The sequence below is a fragment of the Zootoca vivipara genome, chromosome 3 (genome assembly GCF_965207765.1).
Source record: "Zootoca vivipara chromosome 3, rZooViv2.hap1.1, whole genome shotgun sequence".
In the NCBI taxonomy this organism is placed as follows: domain Eukaryota; kingdom Metazoa; phylum Chordata; class Lepidosauria; order Squamata; family Lacertidae; genus Zootoca; species Zootoca vivipara.
The window spans coordinates 25,090,085-25,112,876 of record NC_142586.1 but is presented as its reverse complement, the minus strand read 5'-3'; the positions used below and the strand labels follow the sequence as shown (position 1 = coordinate 25,112,876).

Below are 22,792 nucleotides of genomic sequence, written 5' to 3'. Positions count from 1 at the left end.
TGTTGGGGCCAGAACCTAATTTCATCTGCGTCTTTCATTAGGAGTGAATAATGTTATTGTGACCTCTGTTTTGCCCATCAAACACCAGCAGCTTGAGCCTAATTGTGCTGGAACCAATGCCTGCAGACAGAGTTCTGGTGCTGACCTACCTCGCAGGGTTGTTGTGAGAGGAATTTGTGGCTATAAATCCAATGACTGATGGATTGATTAATTCCAGCACTGAGCCTCTTGCAAATGTGTGCTTGTTTATTCCCCCCCCCAACCTCCTATTCTGACACAAGCTCAGGAATTATTCTAATTCTTCTATTCTGGAGCCAGAAGAGCTTTCAGTCGTGACAGGACCCCCTGTTTCAATTGTTTGGGGTTTTAAAAAAACACTGGGTAAAAATCGTTTACAATGGGGATGGGTTACTGGGCAGCTTGCTATGTTTGAACAGCTAAAACATGGAAGGTGTTTTCACAGAGGAAGAGGCAAAATGAACAAAAATAGGGGGCAGGGAGTGAATAGGTAGACAGCATTTAACCTGGAGACCATACATGTTTTCCTTTGAGGTACCAAGGTGAGGAGAGCAGATCTTGGCTAGCAGCAGAAAAACCAGCAGCCACTCCTTTTTTCCAGATGCATCTGTGTTCAGAATCCACAGAAAACATCTCAGTGTTGACGTATGGTTTTAAAGGAAATGTTATCTAACATACTACATTTTCTTTTTTCCCTAGACCCGACTGTGTTTACCTGAGAGGCTGAACGGGCTCTGGAGGAGCTGGTAGAGACTACTAGGTAAATGATACATTGGCTGAAGAACATGACTCCATCTGCCCTGTTCCTGGTCCCTCGTTTTGTTGAATGGATGATTTATTTATGCCATGTCTGTGAATCAAGTCCCTTTTGGAGATGATGTCATTCTCCTCGTTTATTACACGTGCTCCAGGGAGTTGAGGGTGGAAGGGAAACTAGCGATGTGCCTTGCAGGCTGCCACATTTAGCTATGCTTGAGTGAACCCCCTTCGCTGCCACTGTGCAACGCCTCCATTGCTCACATTTACATTTCAATGACCCCAATTGTTAGAAATCTCTCTTTTTTTTGAGGGGGCATTGGGGGAAGGCAGGGATCCCAATTGTTAGAAATCTCTCTTTTTTTTGAGGGGGCATTGGGGGAAGGCAGGGATCGCACTACACCAGGAAAAGGCAACGATGCACTGAGGTCTGAAAAGCTTTTAGGCTAACCTTTCATTGTATTGAAAAGAGTTCATCGTGGTGGCTATTCACTCATTTCATGCATGCAATGGCCTTTCAGAATAACCAACGCCTGTGATAGTATCAGGTAACAGAGGAAGAAAGACTGCATTTGATTATATTTAGTGTCTGCCACAACAGAGCTCTCAAACTTTATGTGGCTGAATGACTGGTTGTCGAGGGTGCCAACTTGAATAAAATATGGGGAAGGGTGGTAAGCCCTGCTCCACATAATCAACCACACGACACAGCGTGTGCACGTGCACACACACACACACTTGAATGGCAATGGCAATCAGTGTGAGAGCCAGTGTGGTGTAGTGGTTAAAAGTGGTAGACTTGTAATCTGGGGAACCGGGTTCGCATCTCCGCTCATCCACATGCAGCTGCTGGGTGACCTTGGGCTCATCACACTTCTCTGAAGTCTCTCAGCCTCACTCACCTCACAGAGTGTTTGTTGTGGGGGAGGAAGGGAAAGGAGAATGTTAGCCGCTTTGAGACTCCTTAAAGTAGTGATAAAGTGGGATATCAAATCCAAACTCTTCTTCCCAACATTTCTCACCTCCTCTCCTCTGAGGGAGCAAATGGGTTGAGAGTTATCTATCTGCTTTGCAATTCTAAGTCATTTAATCTCTCTCACGTACCCACAGTGTAGCTTTTGCTCTATTTTTTTTTTTTAATACCCGGTATAGGCCTATGCGTACACTGTACATAACAATTGCTCACTGAACCTTGAAATGAGTGTGTAACTTTGTGCATGGGAATGCTGGATCGATTAGTGAACCCAACTGACGGGTCAAGAAAAGTAATAGCTAAATAAATATTTTATTAGCATTTTGTGCAATTTGCTAATGGGCAAGCCAACTGCTGCTCGGTACCTCTTCGTTGAATATCTGACGACTCGATAGGTATTATACCCAATTCTTAATCAAAAATAAGTTGTTTATGAATAAATATGCATTATGTTTTCACTAATGGAATTCTCTTCTCTAGGAAGGAGTGGCAAATTTAATTAATCTATTAGCACTGATTGTAATGAAGTACACAGGGGTGGTTGTTGTTGTTGTTTTAGCGGGGGTACTTGGTTTCACATCAGTTACAGATTTTAAGTTGGGACTAATTTTTTTAAAATAATAATAGATAAATTAAAAAGAAAGTTCAGACTTGAGTGTTCCACTATATGACCCAAAAGATTGTAAAAAATAACAATGAGTTGCATCCCTTTTCCTCAGGATGGAGAACCTGTGGCCCCCCCAGAGGTTGTTAGACTTCCCATCAGTCTCAGGTAGTATGACCAACTACAACAAATAATCGTGGCCCAGCAACGTCTAAAAGACCAAAGTTCATACATTCTTGCCTTATGCATCCTAATTAGTGAAATATTTCTTATTTCTCTCCTCTCTCTCTCTCTCTCTCTCTCTCTATATATATATATACACATATATTTAAAAGTTTGAGTGCAAAGCATGGGCTCACTCCTTTCTTATGAACAGAGCCAAGCATGGCATGGCTCCAGTGGTCAGATCCTTCTCCTCCTCCTGCCAGGAGGGTGGAAGCAGCCTCCCACCAGCAGCAGTGCTAAGAGGAGGCAGAGGAGGAGCCACCTGCCATTGAAGCTGCATGGCCTCTCCGTCCAGCTCCTCCCTGGCTCCTCCTGACGTCATGTGTGTGACGTTGGGATGACGCGTGTGCAACATCAGGATGTCATGCAGTGATTGCCCTCGCAAGCTGGCGCCTTTGGAGAAAGCACATCTGTAGAGGCTTTTGCATGAGACAGTGAAACAGCACCCTATTAGTAAGAGGCTCCTTGCAGCCGAATCCTCCTTGCCTTATCAAAGTGCAAAGTGGTATTAGAAACAAAGAGCATGTACTACCGGTATGGCACCACTTTCTGGAAGCAGTTTCTGAATGGTTATCAACATAGCTGGCACTGATGTTTCCAACAGAACCGTCCAGCTTACATAAATTTACTCTGCTAATGTGTAATTAAAAGTTTGCCCTTGTTTGGAGAACTGCTTGCTGAAATCCCTTCCAGATGAACTCAATGAACACTCCCAGTGAGTCTGTGACATTAACCGAATTTCAGTGAGGAACAAGGAACTGACACGACCCTTTCCATGTGTTGAAACTGAGCATTTGTCCAGCATGGTGACTAGTCTAGCAATTGGTCCAACGCAGGTAAATACAGTACTGCAGTTTGTCTAGATTACAGAAACCAATCCCTTGTTCCAGCCTTGATTTGGAGGTCTTCCAGAATAATTACATGGCCGTTTGACTTTCTAAAAACAAACAAGCAGCAACAACAACAACAACAACAACAACAACGGGAACTTGTGGTGACTTAGCTGTGTCACTACGGTGTCAAGACGTCTGTGTGAATCAGCACTAGGATACTGCAAATTGTCTTTGAAAGCCCACCTTTGAAACAGCTGTTTTCGCAAAATAGTACACAGCTCCTACAATCTGAATCCATGTAAAATCCTTTCCGACAACTATACCCCTCAGAGGCAGGGCTGGCCTCTGACATGTTGCTGCCTGAGGCCAGTGACAAGATGGGGTGCCCCACTCCCATTCTCATGTACAGAAACTGACACGATGCAGCTGAATCTTACTTAAGACTAGTGGTGTCCTCCACAGAGAGGCGGATTTAGGGTAATGCGACTGATTCGCCCAAACTGGGCGCCGAGCTGAGAGGGTGCTGCAGAGGAGCCACAACAATGACTTAGAATGGACGTTATTTTGGGAAATGATACATGCCGAGATTAAAAAAAATGTTTTAAATAAGTAAAAGCCCCAAGCATTTCTGTTTGGGATTATAGGAGCAGAAATCTGGGGGGGGGGAGTTACTTATGTATGTAACAACAACAGCTAGGATTTTATATGCACAAAAATGGAAGGAAGAAGTTCCAAACAAAGAAGAATGGATAAGTAAAATGATGGACTATGCAGAACTGGCAAAATGATGAGTCTTTTGTGGAAGAACAGATGCTATTTTTCAGACTACAGTCATACCTTGGAAGCCAAATGGAATCCGTTCCATAAGTCCGTTCGACTTCCAAAATGTTTAGAAACCAAGGTGCGGTTTTGGAAGCCTTGGAAGCCACACCGGACATCCGTGTTCCAAAAGAATGTTCGCAAACTGGAACACTCACTTCTGGATTTGCGGTGTTCAGGACCCAAACCATTCAAGTGCCAAGGCATTTGGCTTCCAAGGTACGACTGTATTATAGTATGGTGAACTCAGAAGCTGGATTTTATGAGCAACAGAAGTAACTAGATGATAATATTGTGGTTGTGGTTTGATAGATAGAAGATAGAGTGCAGCAGAAGGGGAGAAAAAACAATTGCATGGGGAAAAGGGTGGGAAGTTGCACAGGGCGCTGCTGAAATTTGAAAGCCCAAAGTCCACCACTGTAATCTACCGCAATTGAAGGTAGCAGGTTAATTTATTAAGGGCCGCTCCCTGCTCCCAGTATCTGCTGCTTGAGGTGACTATCTCACTCTGCCTAATGATAGGGCTGGCCCTGATCAGAACCTGCAGTGGTTAATGTGTGGTCTTGGAGCAATAAAAAATGAAAAGGTGTCTAATACTGCTGTACGCCTGTCATAAGGCAAAGAGGCAGCTTCAAAATTGGCAAGGAGAAACTCAGGATATTAATTTCGAATAAGAATCATGATGTTTATATTGGATGTTTTAAGAGGATCTTAGTGCTGCTTTTCGGCTGTATGCAATGGGAATGGAATCAGGATTTAAAAGCATATATATTTCTGGAAATCTTCCTCTTTATTTGAACATTTATAATAGACCAAGTACAATACTATGGAGTACTTTATGGCTTTGTAGCTCTTTGTGAAAGATTTGCTTAATCGGAGGCTTTGTGACTCCCTCACAAGAATGATTTAAAACTCTGATCACATCACCATCAGGTACATAAGTTATTATTACTATTGATTTGCTATTTCATTTCCCTATTCTCCCCTTGTAACAGCTAGGCACAATTGTTCCAGCATCCGCTAAGCACAAATTTTCCTCCAAGAAGTCATCTAGTGGGAGGCGGATAACACAAGAGAATGTGGCAAAGTTGTTGGGAGTGTGTGGTTTTGAATGCAGCAGTGTATATACGGTAGGGCTTAAATCTTTCTCCACCAGTTCTGTTCCCAATCCCTTCTCAATTCACCCTCCCCCAACTGTGGGATTATAGCTGCATTCGCAAAGACCAACCTGCCTCTGGAATGCCACGGGGAGAGCAAAACCATGTGGTTAATTTGGATCTGAGATGTGGAGGGCAGGAGGAAAGATTACACAGCTCCTTCACTGATCTGCTCAAAATCACCCCCCTCCCTAATCAGTTTTCTTTCTGTGGAGCAGATGAGTCAGGTTTTGGGTTGCATGCATTTTTAATAGCCAAGCCTCAAGGCATTTTGAAATCAAGAAAGAATAGTGCTTTTTACCAGCTTACCTACAGTAGCTGAAATCCTACCTGAAGAAAACAGCCTGGGTCATAGTCACACATAAGCTGGTTACATCCAGGCTAGGTTATTGTAATGTGTCTCTCATTGAGCTCAGGCTGCCTTGTCAGATAGTCCCACAACTAGCCAATTCAGCCGTCCAAATGCTTGTGGGAGGATAAGTGACTAGCCTGTATTGCACCAATACTACATTCAGCAGAAGTAGCCATCTTTTGCTTTTCTGGGTTCAATTTAAAGGGCTGGCGTTAACCTTTAAAACCCTCATTGGTTTGGGACCAGGTTATCTGAAGGAGCACTTATACCCATATGAACCTACCTAGGCCATAAGAGCTGCCTGTTAAGTCAGTGTCCTATAACCTGCTGTTAAGGTTAGTCAGTTTGGTAGGTACCATGGACAGAACCTTTTCTATGAAATCTGTCAAATTTCCTCCTAGGGGGACTTTGTTTGGCAACCTCTCTTGTAGCCTTCAGGTGGGAACCCCTCCCCCCTTTTGGCCATTTATTTATGGGTGATTTTATTTGGTGCTTTCCTCCCTTCCTTCCTTTCTTTCTTTCTTAAAAATGCATTTCATGTTGTACTGTATTCTTGCTTTAATTATGGGAACCAACCATATGAAGGTATGTTCTAAAAGGCGGGGTATGAATTACATACATACACCAATAAACAACATAACCATAGCAGAATTATTATCCTTTTGGTGGCAAATAGCTTACAAATGCGTAAGAGATTATTTGAAATTTATATGACAGATTGTAAGATCTGTACTGGCTTGAGTCTTTATGGCCTTTCAAGTGACTGATGTGCAGAAGTGACCCACTTCACACTTACAAGCCATGCAGGAATTCTGCCAACCCTTCTACCGAGTAGTAGTAGTCCAAATGGCCTAGCATGGTCAGTAAAGGTGGGAGTCACCCTCTTGCTACCTGGTACCTCATTCTGTACCTCCTCATTGCACAAAGACCCTTAAAACACTTTCTGTCTTATCCCGCAGACTGAACACAAATGATGACAACTCTTTTAAGTTTCATATCTACAGGTAATTGTGGTGCAGCATGTTGTTAGACATGCCAAATAATTTGTACCAATTAAATTAACAGATGTTAAAAGAAGTTCCAAAGCTGATGGAGAACATATATGTTCCACTTCTGAACTATAGTCACATGTATGCCGTGTTGGGCACAAATGAAAATACAGTACAGCAATATGCTACTTACTTTTATGGGATGAGCACTATGTAAGATAAGACTAGCCATCTACAAACTAGTTAAGCCAGGGTCAATTAGCTGGCTTAAAAAGGGGTGGAATTAGTTTACATTCAAGCAGGCTTAAGTAGTTGATGAAAAGTAGTTGTTTTCATTCCAGTGGTTAGGAGGTGGGGAAATATTTGAATTTCTGATTATACAAACACTTTTGCTTAAATAGGCAAGCTTACATGGGTTATTTGTCCTTGGGGCTACATGAGAAAATGTAGACAGAAACCAAATTAAAAGGAGTTTTAGACAGTCAAGATTTGAACAGCGTAAATGGGTTGTGTTAATTGTGTATTTTGAAATTTCTACAATATAACACAATCATTTATATAAAACCATATTTAATATACAACAAACTTCCACCACATAAACACATTTTATAAACATATTATAGTTCCAATTACAGATTTTCATAAAAACATTTTCATATCAAGAATCTTAATACAGAATGATTTATTTCTATGTCAAAATACATTTACAGTGTAAATTGTCTGTAGAAAAAAGATACAGAGAAATGGAGTTTGCTGGTATTTAATCCAAGAGTAGAAACTTCTCTTATTTCTTTATTTCATGTTCAACTTTAAAACATTGCATGAACTGATGAGCCAAAAGAATACTTTGGTTTTACCCAAAGTGCTAAAAGCAGGAAACAGAAATTACATTTGCCTTGTTTTGAGACAGATGGGCATAGAATACCACTTCCCCCCCAGGCTATCCTGACTGGGGGGGACCATGAGCCATGTTTGTTTGGAAAGACAGATGACTGAGAATTTTGGTTGCCCTACAAGATGAAGAGCACAACCCTCTTTCTCTCTTTATAGATATAGAATACAAAACTGGATGGGCGGGGGGAAATCCACATGTAAAACACATGTAAGGATTGATCACACCACTATATTAGAATTTTTTTTTTTTGCTTTATGGTATATTGTGTATGAATTTGTTGTATGAATTTGCTCCTTTGTTTGACATTCTTGCCCAAAGAAGAAAAAAAGAAAAAGAGAGAAGAGACATTGCAGTGGACTGTTTTTTCAACCCTGAGCGCTTAAGACTGCATATCAAGTACTGTAGTAAAGAAGCTGGTTAAGAATGTAGTACTAGCACAAGTGAATGATATTGATCCTCTAGGTGATCAGGTTTTTTACAAAAAAACATAGTTTTCAATAAATAATGCTTAACTTTACAACTTTGATACAGCAATGTCATACACTGTTTTGACACATACTAAACTCTGCATGCTATATACCGGTAGTCTACTAGAAGACGAAACTCTGCCATGCATTTTCTTTTTTTCCTAGTGCTAGAAAACACTTTTGTCCTCCAGTGCATTGCCTCAAGCAAACCGTACTCTCTTCTTCCCCCCCTTCCCACAGCAATAGGCCCGTGCACTGGCATGCAAAAACCTTTTAAAAGGTCTTTCCCCCCCACAAACCACCACCACCATTCAGACTTCTAAACAAAAGTACTTTTTAGCTTTCCTCTCCTCCCCATACCTGGAGTGGCTACGGAAAACTATTTTTCTCATGTGGCCTTTGAAAACTCTTTTTTTCTCCCCTCCTTATTTTGAAATTACATATTATTATTTTTAAAAGTGTCATGCTGGAAGAAGAAATAAAACTGCTCTAAAGACATTCAGTTTACTCCACCTGTGGCCATCATGCAACGTCTCGTTAAAATGTTGTAACCATCAAGATTCCCACACTGGTACAATAGGCCTCCAAACTAAAACAGCCCACCAGGAAAGAAAGAAAGAAAGAAAGAAAGAAAGAAAGAAAGAAAGAAAGAAAGAAAGAAAGAAAGAAAGAAAGAAAGAAAAAGAAAGATCATAGCATTATGTAGACTCCAATGGGTACACATTCATAAACCAGAAACTGCAAATGAAATGGCAAAGGTGCTACCTTGCAATCCTGGTGTAACCAGGGGTAGACACAAGCTACGTTTGAAGATAAGCAGGAAGATGTAAATAAAATTAACAGTAAGGATGTGAGTTCCTGTGTTAGTGTTTATTACATCATCACATTTTTTTTTTGCAGAAGATTAAATACTATGGGTGCAATCCCAACTTTAATTAAAAATTAAGTAGGGAGTTCACTCCCACTGAGGTAAACAGAAGTTCCATTGAAATTAATGGGACATGCTACCAAAGAAAAGGGTATTAGAATTTAATTTCTTGAAAGCCTAATTAACCAGAGAGCCCAATAAGAATATGTCTTTTCAGGTTACATCAGGAAACATTTGGGCATGAAATAATACCCACAAATACGAAGAGGTGTGTGATGACTTAATAAAGACAGGGAACTCCACTTTCAAACTTCCAGGTTGACTGTGCATCCTTGAGAACCACCAACCCCTTCTTGGCCAAAGTGATTTTGGGGTTGCTTTCATTCATAGAAGTCATTCCTTTGAAATAGCTATCCACCGTCATTTTCTAGATGTTTCTATAATCCTAGCATTGCACCGGCAAAACTACTGGGCTTTTCTAGGAGGACCAATACCCGATTAAGGTATTACTTTTATACATGAAATATTATGGACTTTTACTTCCCTTTTTGTAAGTCATTCTACACTTTCTGCACATTTGTGCTTTATACTGAATATAAAAATAGGCTTTTAAAACTCTGTTTACTTTTAAACTCACTAAAAAACTACTTGCTTGTGAAATTCTCTTAAAAATTCACTGCATCCATGAAGGGAGGGTAAAAATCAAGTAGGCAGTTAATTGCTATAGGTAGTGTGTGGAAAGGAGAGGGGAGAAAAATCTCCACAACTTACTGTGTGTGGAGGAGGAGGAGGAGGAGGAGGAGGAAGATAGAGAGATTGGGAGTCAAAAAGGTTGAAATACAAAGATAAAAGTTAGGAATTTCTCCCTAGTTCTTGTAATTACTGAAGAATAAGGGGTGAGGCTGTGAAAAACAAAAACCACTATGGTTTCAACCTACTGGAGAATCAAGGCCCCAAAATTCAAAACACCGAAAATTACAAATCAGACTCAAAGAAGTGCAGGATGAGGATCTTACCAGGCCATAGAATAGGAATGTGTGACAAAGGTGGAGATATAGAACCAAGAGAGGTCTGTAGAGTAGACTCCCAAAGACTAAAATGTCTTCAGTGTCTGATTCTGACTTCACATTCAATAGAGATTGGTCTAACTATACTTTTATAACCAATTTACATTGGCATGGATGGCCGTTAAGGCCTCATAGGTTCGAATCACTTTTTGTAGCTACTACACTAGGAAAAAGTTACCTTTTGCATGTATGGACATCTACATATTTTGAGTAAATACAATTTTAAAAGACATTTTTAATCAATCTTTCTATTTAATCTGTCATATATATTGCCCTTAAAGAATTAAACATTTTGTGAATTAGATTTTCTAACATTAGAGAGGACGTAGCCAGAAGGAAAGATACAAACTGGATTTCACCTTCCCAAAAGTGTCTTTAAAAAAAATCTTAGGTTGCCTTTTAAATTTTTATCCTTTATAGATCAGGAAATTTTCATATATTAAAAAGCTGACAATCATTAAAACATTTTGTTTTATGCATCTCCTCACCCACGGAGAAGAAAAGTGCCGAGGAACTATTAAAAAGACAGCAATGAAACAGCCAAGGGTTGTGGCAGGGGACGGTTTCTATGCTTGAAGTAGTCTGCAAAGATCACATGTACACTTCAACAAGGAAGAATCAGGAACTTTTATGTTACTATGATGATAGTAAACATGCAGTGCAGGTTTACTTGGAAGCAAGTCCACTGAGCCAAATGGATCTTAATTCTTTGTAAGTGTGCTTCAGATTGCAATGGTATAGCACTGGAAAGCAGCCTGCCCCATAGACAGTTTTACTGACAGCAAGATTGCTTCCCACCCACCAACAGTGGGAATTTTGGCATGAATTTCAGCAGCAAAACAGAAACCAAAAACCTGTAATAGTTTCACAGGACTGAATGGCAATATTCTCTTCCTGAATTTGGGGGGGACGGGGACGACGTCTACCCATCAAATGGATAAATTGAAGGCGGGAAAAAAAACTTTCCAGACAGAATGCAAGTTCTTCTTCCTTGTATATTGCACATTCATTCAAACCCTAAACTTAGTCCCTCCATCAAACCCACACAATTTCATATTTGCTTTTGGAAAAGTTGCTTCCAACCCACTCCCGCAATAGAACAAACGCAGCTGTACTACTCAATCCAAATAGTTCATATCTAGATGAATTAAGACATAGACACACACACTACACACAAGAAGTGAAGAGGCAGAGGCTAGGAACATAGTTCCTGCTATCAATGCAGAGCACTCTTAACTTTAATGCAGTTAATACATAGCTTACTAAAAACCAGCAACAATCCCACTGCCTTCCCCCTCCCCCCCCCCATAAACAAGGACGCATGTAAAATAGAGACTGGGAGACCATCTCTACCAATGAACATACACCATAGTTCAGGGAATGAAAACCTTTTGGCTCAGTTTGGGCTTAGTAAAGTCTGGGATTTCATCAGGCCCAGTGGATTAACTTGGTGGTGTTCATCTACAAAATTAATGGCTAAATTGCTGAGCAGAGTTCTCTTTCTGCTTCCTTTGCTTTCAAATATTGCAACAGATTGCAATACAATTTTTGAAAGAAGCTATAAATACACTAATAATGTAAGAACCCACCAAATAATCTTCGTATTATTGAAGGCTGTCAATAGCAAACTGTATTTTTGGATATTATATTAAACACAGTGACTCATACTTACACAATGAAAGATATATTACAATTTCTGGTTATGCCAAGATCTTTTAGCCCAACAAGCCTTTAGGCCAAACTTTTTTCCCCATTTAGAATGAGTAGATCTTGATTTGAAGAATTTTAAAACATTCAATAAACTAATTTTAAAATTTAGATGCCCAGATGTCAAGGATTATAAGCATAATTATTTTGTATAATGCTCTATTCATGCCATACAAGCGTGTTGGCAGGACTTGACCTTCAGCAAGCCTGAAAGCAGTGGTTTCTGGAGTTGCCAAGAGAGTAAAATGCCCATGTAAACTACCAACAGCCCAATCCTAAGTATGTTTCACACACCAAAGTAAGTCCTAATAGTTTGAGCAGGTAAAATGTAATCACACCTCCTCATCCCTAAATTCTATTTAACTTTCGTGGACTTACTTCTGAGTAAAACATAGTTAGGGCTGGTTACACTGAAGTTTGCTGGCACAAGTGTACCGACAATTGTGCAAGTGATTTATTCGTAAAACTTAAAAGAAAAAAGGATGGCCTGCCACCACAGGCCATCCTTCTACCTAAGGCTAGAATCCTATATACCAACTTGGACTCACTGGCATTCACCTCTTCAGAAAACATGCATAGGATTTTAGTCTACTTAAAACATTCATCCGTTTTTGTTGTCCAAAGCATAAGACTGAAATGCATGTTGCTGCTGTCCCCCCCCCTCCAATGTGCATGAAAATATCTATCAATCTGGGGCAGAAGATTAAGACCCCCTGCCTGTGGCCCATCTATAGGCCCAGGTCTCAGTAAAGAAAAGGGAACTGGAGCATGTCTCATTGGTAAAGCGGCTCCCTGCTGCTCTGGCTGCCGATTAAGCAAGAGTGTAATAAGGCAAGGGAGATGCAAAAAGCCTCCTCTTCTCCAGAGCATCTTTTTACAGCTACCCAGAGGTCCCGCCCAGGCCAATAAAGAGAGAAAAGCAAGAGCCACAACAGCAGCTTCAAGAGGTGGCTGCCGGTTGGGTTCTGCACAGGCTCAATATAAAAGTACATTGGAAAGGAAAGGGGGAGGGGAGCCTGGAAGCGAAAGGACTACATCCAAGTTGCCTATAACACACACACACACACACACACCACTTCCCAGCCTCTTCAATTATATCTAGTCGATAGGCTGTGGGATGAACTGGAGCTGAAGGGGAGGGGGAAGAAGAAGGGGAAGGGGAAGAGAGGAGAACTGCCTCGATGAAAAATGAGAGAAGCCACGAGCAGCCCTCCTCCTCCCCCCGCTGAAGAGAAAAGGTAGCCTCCCTTCGCGCATACAGAGGCTGGAAGGGGGAGGGGAAGATGGATGCTCACCCTGCTGTCTCCCTCCAGCCAGCCGACTCCCCTCCTCCATCCCGGCGCGCGCGCGCTCGCGCACACACGGCCGCGCTCTCTCTCTCTCTCTCTCGCTCTTTCTCTCTCACACACACCCTCACTCCCTTTCCGAGCTGGCGCGCCAGACGGTGACGCGCACCCCACGCCCCCTTCTCCTCTGGAAATTAGGATGGTGGAGGAGGAGGAAGAGAACGGAAGGAACGATCTGGGAAGGCAAACGGCGCGCTACTCCAACTATCCACGGCTAAAATAACGGCAGGCTAAAATAACGGCTCGTCCCCTCAGACTGAAAATTTGACCCCGCGAACCTCTTCCCTCCATAGCTGTCAAGTTTTCCCTTTTCTCGCGAGGAAGCCTATCCAGCATAAGAGAATTTCCCTTTAAAAAAGGGAGAACTTGACAGCTATGCTTCCTTCCCACCGCCCCCACCAGCACACACGCCGACAACGTCGCTCCTCGTCCCGTCACCCTTCAGCCGCGCGCTCCTGAGGCGACGCAGCAAACAAGCATTCGGAGCGGAGACCGAGCGCCCGCCGCGCATGGTCAAGAAGACACACCCCCTTCGCCGCCGCCGCCGCCTCAGCCCGGGAGGCTGCCTGAAGGAAAGGCACCCTCGTCCCTCCTTTTTACCTCAAGGATAGAGCGTCGAGAAAGGAAGGAGGGAGGGAGGGAGGGAGGGAGGGGGCGAGAAAAAGGCGTCCCTTCTCCTCGGAGAAATAAATAAAATCTTTCTTTTTTTTTCCTGAGAGAAGAGTGGACAGCGGGGAGCGAGTCCGAGGTGAGAGGGATATCTAAAAGAGACCGTTGTGAGAAATAAACCTCTCGCCTCAGTCACACAAATGCGCGCGCGCCCGCACACACACACACACACACACACAGAGCTTGAAGGTGACCTGCCCGCCTCCAACGCAGCACAACTACACGAAGCTCGCGCGCGCGCACACACACACACACACACACAATCCCTTCCTGGCAAAGGCAAGCCTGCCGGCTCCCTAGGACGCGAGCATCCTTGGTACCTACTGCCACCTCTCTCTTGAAAGGAAGAAACCCCCGCGCGCGCCACCCAAACGCACAGCCCGAAAACATGCACTGACTGAACCAGAGAGGCCCGACCGCCTTTTTTTTCCCTTCCTTCCCCCCCCCTCCCCGCCCCGGGTTCAGCCTTCCTGCTTCGCCTCCGCCCACTCAGTACCTCCGACGAAAAAGCCGAAGGAGGGGATAACTGAGGGAAGAGGGGGAGAGAGAAAGGGAGAAGAGCATATTGGAAGGGGGGAGAGAGAGAGGGAGAGAAAGCAAAGGAAGAGGTCTAAAAAGAGGAGGATCAGCCCTTTAAAAGTCTATATATGCTACCTTCAACCTCCCCCTTTTTTCTCTTCGCTCCCCTCCCCCCCCCAACAAGTCTCCCTGAAGCCTCAGCTAAGGCTCCTCCATGGGTGAGGGAGGGGTTGGCTATTATACATGGCATCTCCACCAGCACCCCTTCTATAGACACTAATAGCGAATCGAGTTTCTATCAGTTCCAGCTGATTTATTAAAATCGTCAAGATACAGACTTTCAGCATTTCTTTTTTTAAAAAAACAAACAAACAGGCAATGATGTTGACAGTGCACAAGTCTGCTTTTTTGCCACTGTTTGCTACAAAATACGCAGATGGCCTGTACTTTATATTGCACAAAATGAGAAACTTTTTTTTTTACTATGTGCCTTTCTTTTTTCCCATTCCATCTTTTTTTTTTGCTTAAAAAAAAGTCGAGAATCCAGTTTCATACCTTCCATCTGGGCCCCCATCCACATATCACAGCGTATGAGATACATAAATTCCTACTATAGTACAGTACATATACAATCTTTTAAACTAAGATAACAGCTCTGAGGTCTATATCACCATTTTCAATAAATCTTTACCTACAAATATTGAACAAATCTGAACTATAGCTGTACAAAAAAGTGTTTCTTTTTTTTCTTTTTAAACCACAAGGCCTTTAGATGCAAGGATTTTTTTTAATCCTTTTAAAACCAGGACATAAACGTACCCATATAACTTGCATGCTAAAAACAGAGAAAAAAAATAAAACATAAAAATAAAAGGGAAGAAGTGCCTGAAAAGTCTTACTGAAAAAACACAGCAAGAATGTTCCCTTTCACTGTACAAAAATACGCCTGAAAATATATTAATTTTTAAAAAAGACTGAGGTCTGTTATGTATCAAAAATGTTTCAATACCTTTGTGTACTGAGGTCTAGGCTGTCTGGTATTCAATCAAGGAGGTATAAGGGAACAAGTTACAAAAAAAAAGTTGGCAAGTAGAAATCACATTTGTAAAACCATAAACAATTTGATCTGAAAAGTAAACTCTGATCTTAAGTCAGTTCACAGTTTTTGTTTTTTGTAAGCGTTTGTACAGTCTGCATTTTTTTTCCAAGCTCCCTGCAGCTTTGTTAAGAATCGGATGCATAGAAGACATCAGTTTTCTCCCTCCAAACAAACAAAAACAGTTGCAATGGTCCCTTTTACAAATAAAAAAGAGAGAGAGAGAGAGAAATATATCAGAAAAATCAGAACGGTCCTTTAAAAATCTTTGTAGGAGAAACAAAAAAATCCACAAACCCCCTTGAGTAATAGTTGTGCTGCCAAAAGACTTTCTTCTTCTTCTTTTTTTTGCAGACCATCTTCCAGACTTCAATCGCAAGACCCACAAGCTTCAAACAGCGCCTTCTGTATCTTTTTAACCCCCAGTCCCATTTGCTTTTCTCTCTCCTTGCTGCTGCTGTTGCGATCACCAATTAAAAGGGAAAAAAATCAGAAGGGAAAAATAACAAAAACGGGGGAAAAAATCACAACTCCAGACTCGGTTTGGAACTAACTTCAAGACTTAGAAAAAAGAAAAGGGAAAAAAAAACCCAAAGATATTTTTTTTGTCGTCGTTACTTCAAAACTCCACCACTTTTCAGCGTGTAAGCATCTCTCTTTCCCCGATCTGCCCCTCTCTGCTTCCCAGTCCTTTTGATCGCTCTCTCAGCTTGTTCACCTGCCCATCGCTTCTCCTTCTCCTCCTCCTCGTCGTCCTCCTCTCTCAGTAGGTGAAAACCAAGTCGGAGAAGTTCGCCTCCAGCCAGTCCCCTGCGATCATCTCGCTCAGCTCCGGGGTGCAGTAATCGGGAAACTCGAAATGGGAGCCCAGGCTGCCCTCGCTGAACGAATCCAGATCTTTGTCCACCAGCGAGAGCGACAGGTTCCCCGCGGCCGAGCCGACGCCCAGCTCGGAGGCGGCGTGCGGGTGCTGCGAGAAATTCAAGCTCAGGTCGAACATCAGGTCGTCGGCCTCTTCGCCGCCGCTGCTGCTGCCGCTGCTGCTGGAGGACGAAGAGGAAGTGGAGATCGAGCGGGAGGAAGCCGGCGGCAGGCCGGCCTGCGGGGCGCTCTTGGGCATGCTCTTGAAGCCGTAGTACAGGCGGCCCGCGCTGGCACCGTGCGCCGCAGCGCCGCCCCTCACCTCGTCGTACAGGCTGGCGCCTTCGCTCGACTCGGCGGACGAGCTCAAGGTAGGGCTGGCCGGCACTTTGGCCACGCTGTAGCGCCGCAGCTGCTGCTGCTGCTGCCGGCGACTCTCCTCCTCGTCGTCCTCGTCCTCATCGTCCTCCTGCTTGATCCGCAGCTGCAGGTCGTCGTCGTCCTCGTCCTCGTCGTCCTCCTCGTCCAGGAAGACGCACTTGGCCGCCTTGCCGCCCCCTTTCAGCGCGCCGAACTGGGCGTACTCGTCCCCGCCGTAGTCGCCCGGGTGCGCCGCCAGCTTCGTCCCGGGCTTCGGCGGAGACGACGACGACGACGACGTCTTCCCTTTGCTACATTTCTTGCTGGAGCTTTTGGCGCTTTTGTGGCTGCTGCTGCCGTTGTTGCCGCCTCCTCCGCCGGCGCTGGTGGGTGTGTTTTTCTCCGGGCTGTGGTTGTTGGCGCTGCTGGGCTTGGCGGACGGGTCTATTTTGGGCTTTTTCCTCGGCCGGTACTTGTAATCGGGGTAGTCGGCCATGTGTTTGAGGCGCAGCCGCTCGGCCTCGCGGATGAACGGGATCTTCTCGCTGTCCTTCAGCATTTTCCACCGCTTGCCCAGGCGCTTGGAGATCTCGGCGTTGTGCATGTCGGGCGACTGCTCCATGATTTTTCTCCGCTCGATCTTGGACCACACCATGAAGGCGTTCATGGGCCGCTTGATGTGGCCCGAGGCCGTTTTGCACCAGTCCGGGTCGCTCTCGTCCAGCGCCACCGGGCTGCAAGCCATGAACTCGCCTTCCTCGGTATCCATCGCTTCTCTGGGCAGGTTGCTCTCGGCTTCTGGACTTTCCGCTTGCTGCACCATGGTGGGGGTGTGTCGCTTCGCTTGAGTTTCTTGCCTTCCGGTGGTCGCGATTTATTTCGAAATAATAATGTTATTTTTCCTTTTCTCCCCCACCGGCTGCTTGCACACCTCGAGCGAACGGTTGCAAGGTGACGCCCGGTGTGCAAGTTGCAAGCGGCTTTTCCTTCTCCTGCTCCTCCCTGGGCTGCTGCCGCTGGCCGTTCCTCCAGCAGCGGCAGAAGCAGGACTCGCTCCGGCTCTTTCCCCTCCCCCTGCAGCAGCCACAGCAGCCGCCCGGACCCAGAGATGTCGCTGGATCACACTCCCCCTTCTGCAAAAGTTGCGGGTCCTCTCCGAACTAGTTATCAGGGTTTCATATGGGTGACATCACTCGCCGGGCTAGCCAATGGCGCCGCTCAACTCCGCCCCTCGGCTCCTCCCCTCGGCCTTTATTAAGTTCCCCCACATGTCTGCAGACACACCCCCTTCGCCGCGGCTCTTGCAAATGGGGGGGATGAAGTGGAAGTGCGAAGGGGGCCGGGCTTGCAGCTTCGTGGGGAGGGGGAGACAGACACAGCGAGCGAGTGGCTCGTATATATGGATCATTAAAGCTGAGTTGGATTAATGATTTCACCCTCTCTTCTCCTTCGGCTTCCTATAGCCTGAACGCCTTCGCAGAGCATTTACGGTGATTATTTTATTTACCAGAATCCGCGGAGGTGAATCTGGTGAGAGATGATTCCCACATCGCCGGGTGTCATGCTGGGTGAGCTCATTGCTTGTAGGAATCGGAGCGCGTCCTCGGGGCATCGTCTCCTGTTTCGGGCTTTGCTTTCCACGCAGCATCTGTAGGTGGCGCTTGAGTACCACGAGCTCCTGAAAGGGAGGTTCGCCTTTCATTTCATTTCATTTTGGCGAGACAAACAATTATTATATACATCCTCCGGATTGCATATTGTTTGATTTCCTTCCTCTTTCCCAACCCCCCCTCCCCGGACCTCCCATCCTACTAGATCCCAAAGTCGAGCTATATTGGTGCCTTGCAAAAAGAAATAGCAGGCGTAACAGACTAGTGGCCGCGCGCTTTTGATAGGTTAATGTCAGTGGCGCCCGTTTGAAAGCAACACTGTAGGCGTTTCTCATGCCCCAGGGACTGTTTGTTGGTAGACTTTAGGAGTGAGGCATTAAAACTCACTTTCGTGTTTGCCTTCATTATACAATCCGATTGTCATCCGCTAATGCCAAGTACTTTACCTCTATTCATATCTTATCACTACCGCCTTTCAACGAAATGCATCCCATTAATACTTGTTTTGTTCTCCGTTTCCTTAACCCATCATTCTCCTTGGTGAGCGAGGGAGAAGGGTGAGGAATCCAAAGCAAGTTGGGTTGCTTTAGATATAATATAGTAACGGAAACGTAAGATTACCCACGCCATATCCAAACTCTGGCGAAACAGGAGAGGGTGAGCCATGTCAATGGCAGCGCAATGGACTCACAAGCCCCACTTCTGCCCCACATTTGTGATTAAAATGTAAAATAGACATTCAATCTAAACTTTCTTCCTTTTTGTTCTGCATGAACAGTGTTCACACATTTCTGCAAATAGCCCAAGAGAGGCTCAGAGGTGCTTTGAGTGTTATGAATGCCCAAGTGCTTGTATTTACAAGCCTTATAGGATCAGGGCATAATGACACTTTGGAAAATTAAGATTTATGGCCTCATCTTAAAGCTTCCCCCCCCTTCCCCACCAGCACATGCATACTTAACTAGGACTGGCTACACTAACACAACCAACTTCAGGTCCATCATCAAATAGTATGTAACTCCAATGTTGCAGCAATGTTAATGAGAGTGCTACAGGCATTCATAGAATCGTAGTTGGAAGGGACCCCATAAGGGTCATCTAGTCCAACCCCCTGCAATTCAGGAATCTCAGCTAAAGCATCCATGACAGATGACCATCCCACCTCTGCTTAAAAAACCTCCAAGGAATGAGAGTTTGGGAGCACAATTCTGAAAAAGAGAAGGGTGCATTTATGTTCACAGATCTTTGGTGACTCAATAAACACAAGTGAATAAGTAGTATGCATTGCATAATAAAACTACATAATGATTAATTAAGTGAATGGAGAGAGGACCATCTTGCTTTTTGTTTGCTTGTTACAATTCTTTTCATGCCATACCTTTAATAATTTTCAGAATACAAAACCCACCAAGGCTGCTTAAAAGAAACAATTTTTTAAAATAAAAAACAACAAACACCCCGCAATAAAGAATATCAACATATAAAAAGTCATCGGGGCACTTGGTAATAGAATGATGGAAAAGGAATGAGTACACACAAGCACAAGTCTTTATCAGTAAGCTTAACATGCTGACCTCTTGATCAAGGTTAGAATGGACCACACACACACACACGGCTCCTGAAATGAGCAGACCTTGGCCTCTCCCTCTCAGTAAACAGTAAACAGTGGTTTGCATATTACATGTTTCCCCAGACTTCTGTACTGGCCAATAACAAAAGTTCTCTGACACACATACAAAAAAATGCCATGTTTATTAATACAGTGTGAACACAACTTATGAAAGGGTTACATTCCCAGGAGTTGCATGTAAATGCAAAATCACATAAAGTCAGAATGATCCCCAGAGCCACCCCCACTGTCTAAGATCTTGTGAGATTCAGGGCCATATGAGATATCTCACAACCCTCACACAGCAAGATGGAGGGCTTAAAAGTGCTTTATAGAAGCAAAGGGCTTTCCTACCACCTTTGATAGGTTCACGAGATCTCGGATGGCCCAGTGAAATTTCACAAAGACCGCATGAGATCTTGTGGAGGCCCAGTGGGAAAACCTTTTGATGATCTATCTATCATCTATCTATCTGTTTGTGTTCTGTAGAAAGCTGTGATCGCCTAAGTAAAATCAGTGCAAGTTGTAATCTTACTGTAGCATACAAGCACTAGCCTGTTCCAATGACAACTGCCCAAAATGAAGTTCCAACATAAATTTATTTTTTCAGAAGGGAAACACTGTGGTGGGGAGACTTTGGCTACCCCCACCAGTCCGTTTAACTAAAGCGCCCACAGGCACCATTGCAACAATCAGGGAACCTGAGCCAGTCACTCTTTTTCTCTCTGCAAAAGCAGAGATGGGGAACCTCAGCTGCAGGGACAAAATATGGCCCTCCATGCCTCTCTCTCTGGCCCTCAAGACTTTATGCAGGCTACACCCATTGCCAAGCCACAACCTGCTGCCTCCCTCAGTGCTTTTTCCTGGCAGGAATGTGTCATTGCACTGCAATAAAGCAACTTGATTTCTGGGCTGGAGGCTGGAGGTGTGTGTGTGTTGGGTGCAGGGAGGATTTTTCTCACTGCAAGGGAAGATACATGATATAATTAGCTAAAATTGTGGAAGGAAATCCCCCCCTCCCTCTCCTTTCCCAGGAAAAGCTCCTATGGCATCAAAGTGGCTGGTTTGTTCGTTTCCCATCTTTCAACCCTTGAAACTCAAGTCAAAGTGGATGAAGGGGTGAAGGGAAGACGATCTGCTACATCTTCAGTTTTCAGGTATATTTTGTAACAAAGAAGTAACATTGACAAGATTTCCCCTCTGTCACTGTTGCAGATAGTTTTGCTACAGTTTCAATGTAAGAAAAGGAAAGAAGGTGAAATTGTCAGACCCTATGTTAACTTTGTCTTATTTTTACAGTGGTACCTCTACTTACGAATTTAATGCGTTCCGAACACACATTTGTAAGTCGAAAAAATTTGTAAGTCGAATCCCATAGGAATGCATTGGGAGAAAAAAATTCGTAAGTCGAAGCAACCCTATCTAAAAATTCGTAAGTAGAAAAAATCCTATCTAAACCGCATCCAAGATGGCGGACGGAGCTCCATTTGTAAGTAGAAAAATTCGTAAGTAGAGTTATTTGTAAGTAGAGGTACCACTGTATTTTGGTCTTTAGCTGTAGTGGGGTTCCTACAGTTTCACTTCTAGCAGAAGGGCTGCATTATAAAACAAGCACAGTTGTACCTTGGACCCCAAACACCCTGGAACTCGGATGTTTTGGCTCCCGAACGGCGCAAACCCGGAAGTGATTGTTCCGGTTTGCGAACTTTCTTTAGGAACCTGAACGTCTGACGGGGCTTCCACGGCTTCTGATTGGCTGTAGGAGATTTCTGCAGCCAATCAGAAGCTGTGATTTAGTTTTCAAACATTTTGGAAGTCAAATGGACTTCCAGAATGGATTCTGTTCGACTTCCAAGGTACGGCTGTAATGGTGGGAAGATGCTGAGAAAATGGACAGAGGTAGTATGACACACCATCAACAAACATATCACAAACCATACCTCCAAACTCAGTGAAGTAATTCAGTTCAGATATCGTAGAACATCTGCAGTGAAAACAACGAAAATACAATAAAACCAGCAATTAAAGAGACAGAATGATACATTTTGTTTGTTTGTTTTAGAATTGGGAAGCAGGAATGTAATGATTTGGATGATGTATAGATGGTATTTGACGCCGGTCAAGCTAGCTAAAATGTACCACAAAAGCGATAACAAATGTTGGAAATGTAAACAGGATGTTGGCTCATTCTATCACATGTGGTGGACATGCCCTAAGATAAAAGGCTTCTGGGAAATGATTTATAATGAATTGAAAAAGATGTTTAAAAACACATTTTTGAAAAAACCGGAAGCCTTTTTGCTTGGAATAATTGGGGAAGAAATTGCCAAGGATGATGTTAATTTGTTTATGTATGCCACCACAGCTGCCAGGATCTTAATAGCAAAATACTGGAAAAAAGAGGAATTGCCTTCGATGCAGGAATGGCAAATGAAAATGATGGACTATATGGAATTGGCAGAACTGACAGGAAGACTCCGGGACCAAACAAGTAACAAAGTTCTAAAAGATTGGAAGAAATTTAAAATATATATAGGGAATATATTTGACAATTAGATTTTGAACATCCAGGAAAATAAAGAAGTTAAGGCATTAGGGAGATAATATAAGATTGAAAGTGAGAGACTATGGTAGATGATATATAAGATGAAATTTTGAAGTGTTAAAGGGATTGTATGATGGGCAAGAAAGATGATTTAGAAACTGCTACAGAAGTCTATAAGAATGGAAATCAGATAGTGGGGAACTGGGGAAGCCAGAAAACAATGAATATAAAAATGGATTGTGGATGATATATTTTTCTGTTGTATGTTGTTTGAAAATGTTTTGGTAATTTTGTATTTTGATGTTCTTTCTTTTTCTTTTTGTACGTGTATTTTTGTATTTTGTATTTTTTCCTTGATGTGTGTTGATAAAATGTTTAATAAAAAATATATTAAAAAAAGGAATGTAATGATTTGGGAGGAATGTCATCTGGATTCTCAGCAAAAGA

At 43.5% G+C, this 22,792-nt stretch overlaps 1 protein-coding gene across 1 annotated transcript; it reads right to left on the bottom strand.

Moving 5' to 3' along the window:
• Positions 1-7,262: 7,262 nt before the first annotated feature.
• On the bottom strand, positions 7,263-18,249 carry SOX11 (SRY-box transcription factor 11). The gene has a single exon (XM_088665696.1). The coding sequence runs from the start codon at positions 17,402-17,404 to the stop codon at positions 16,124-16,126; it is 1,281 nt and encodes a 426-aa protein (XP_088521822.1). The 5' UTR covers positions 17,405-18,249; the 3' UTR covers positions 7,263-16,123.
• Positions 18,250-22,792: the final 4,543 nt, after the last annotated feature.

Excerpts from the sequence above, each read along its gene's own strand:
- SOX11 (XM_088665696.1), bottom strand. The coding sequence starts at position 17,404 with ATGGTGCAGCAAGCGGAAAGTCCAGAAGCCGAGAGCAACCTGCCCAGA.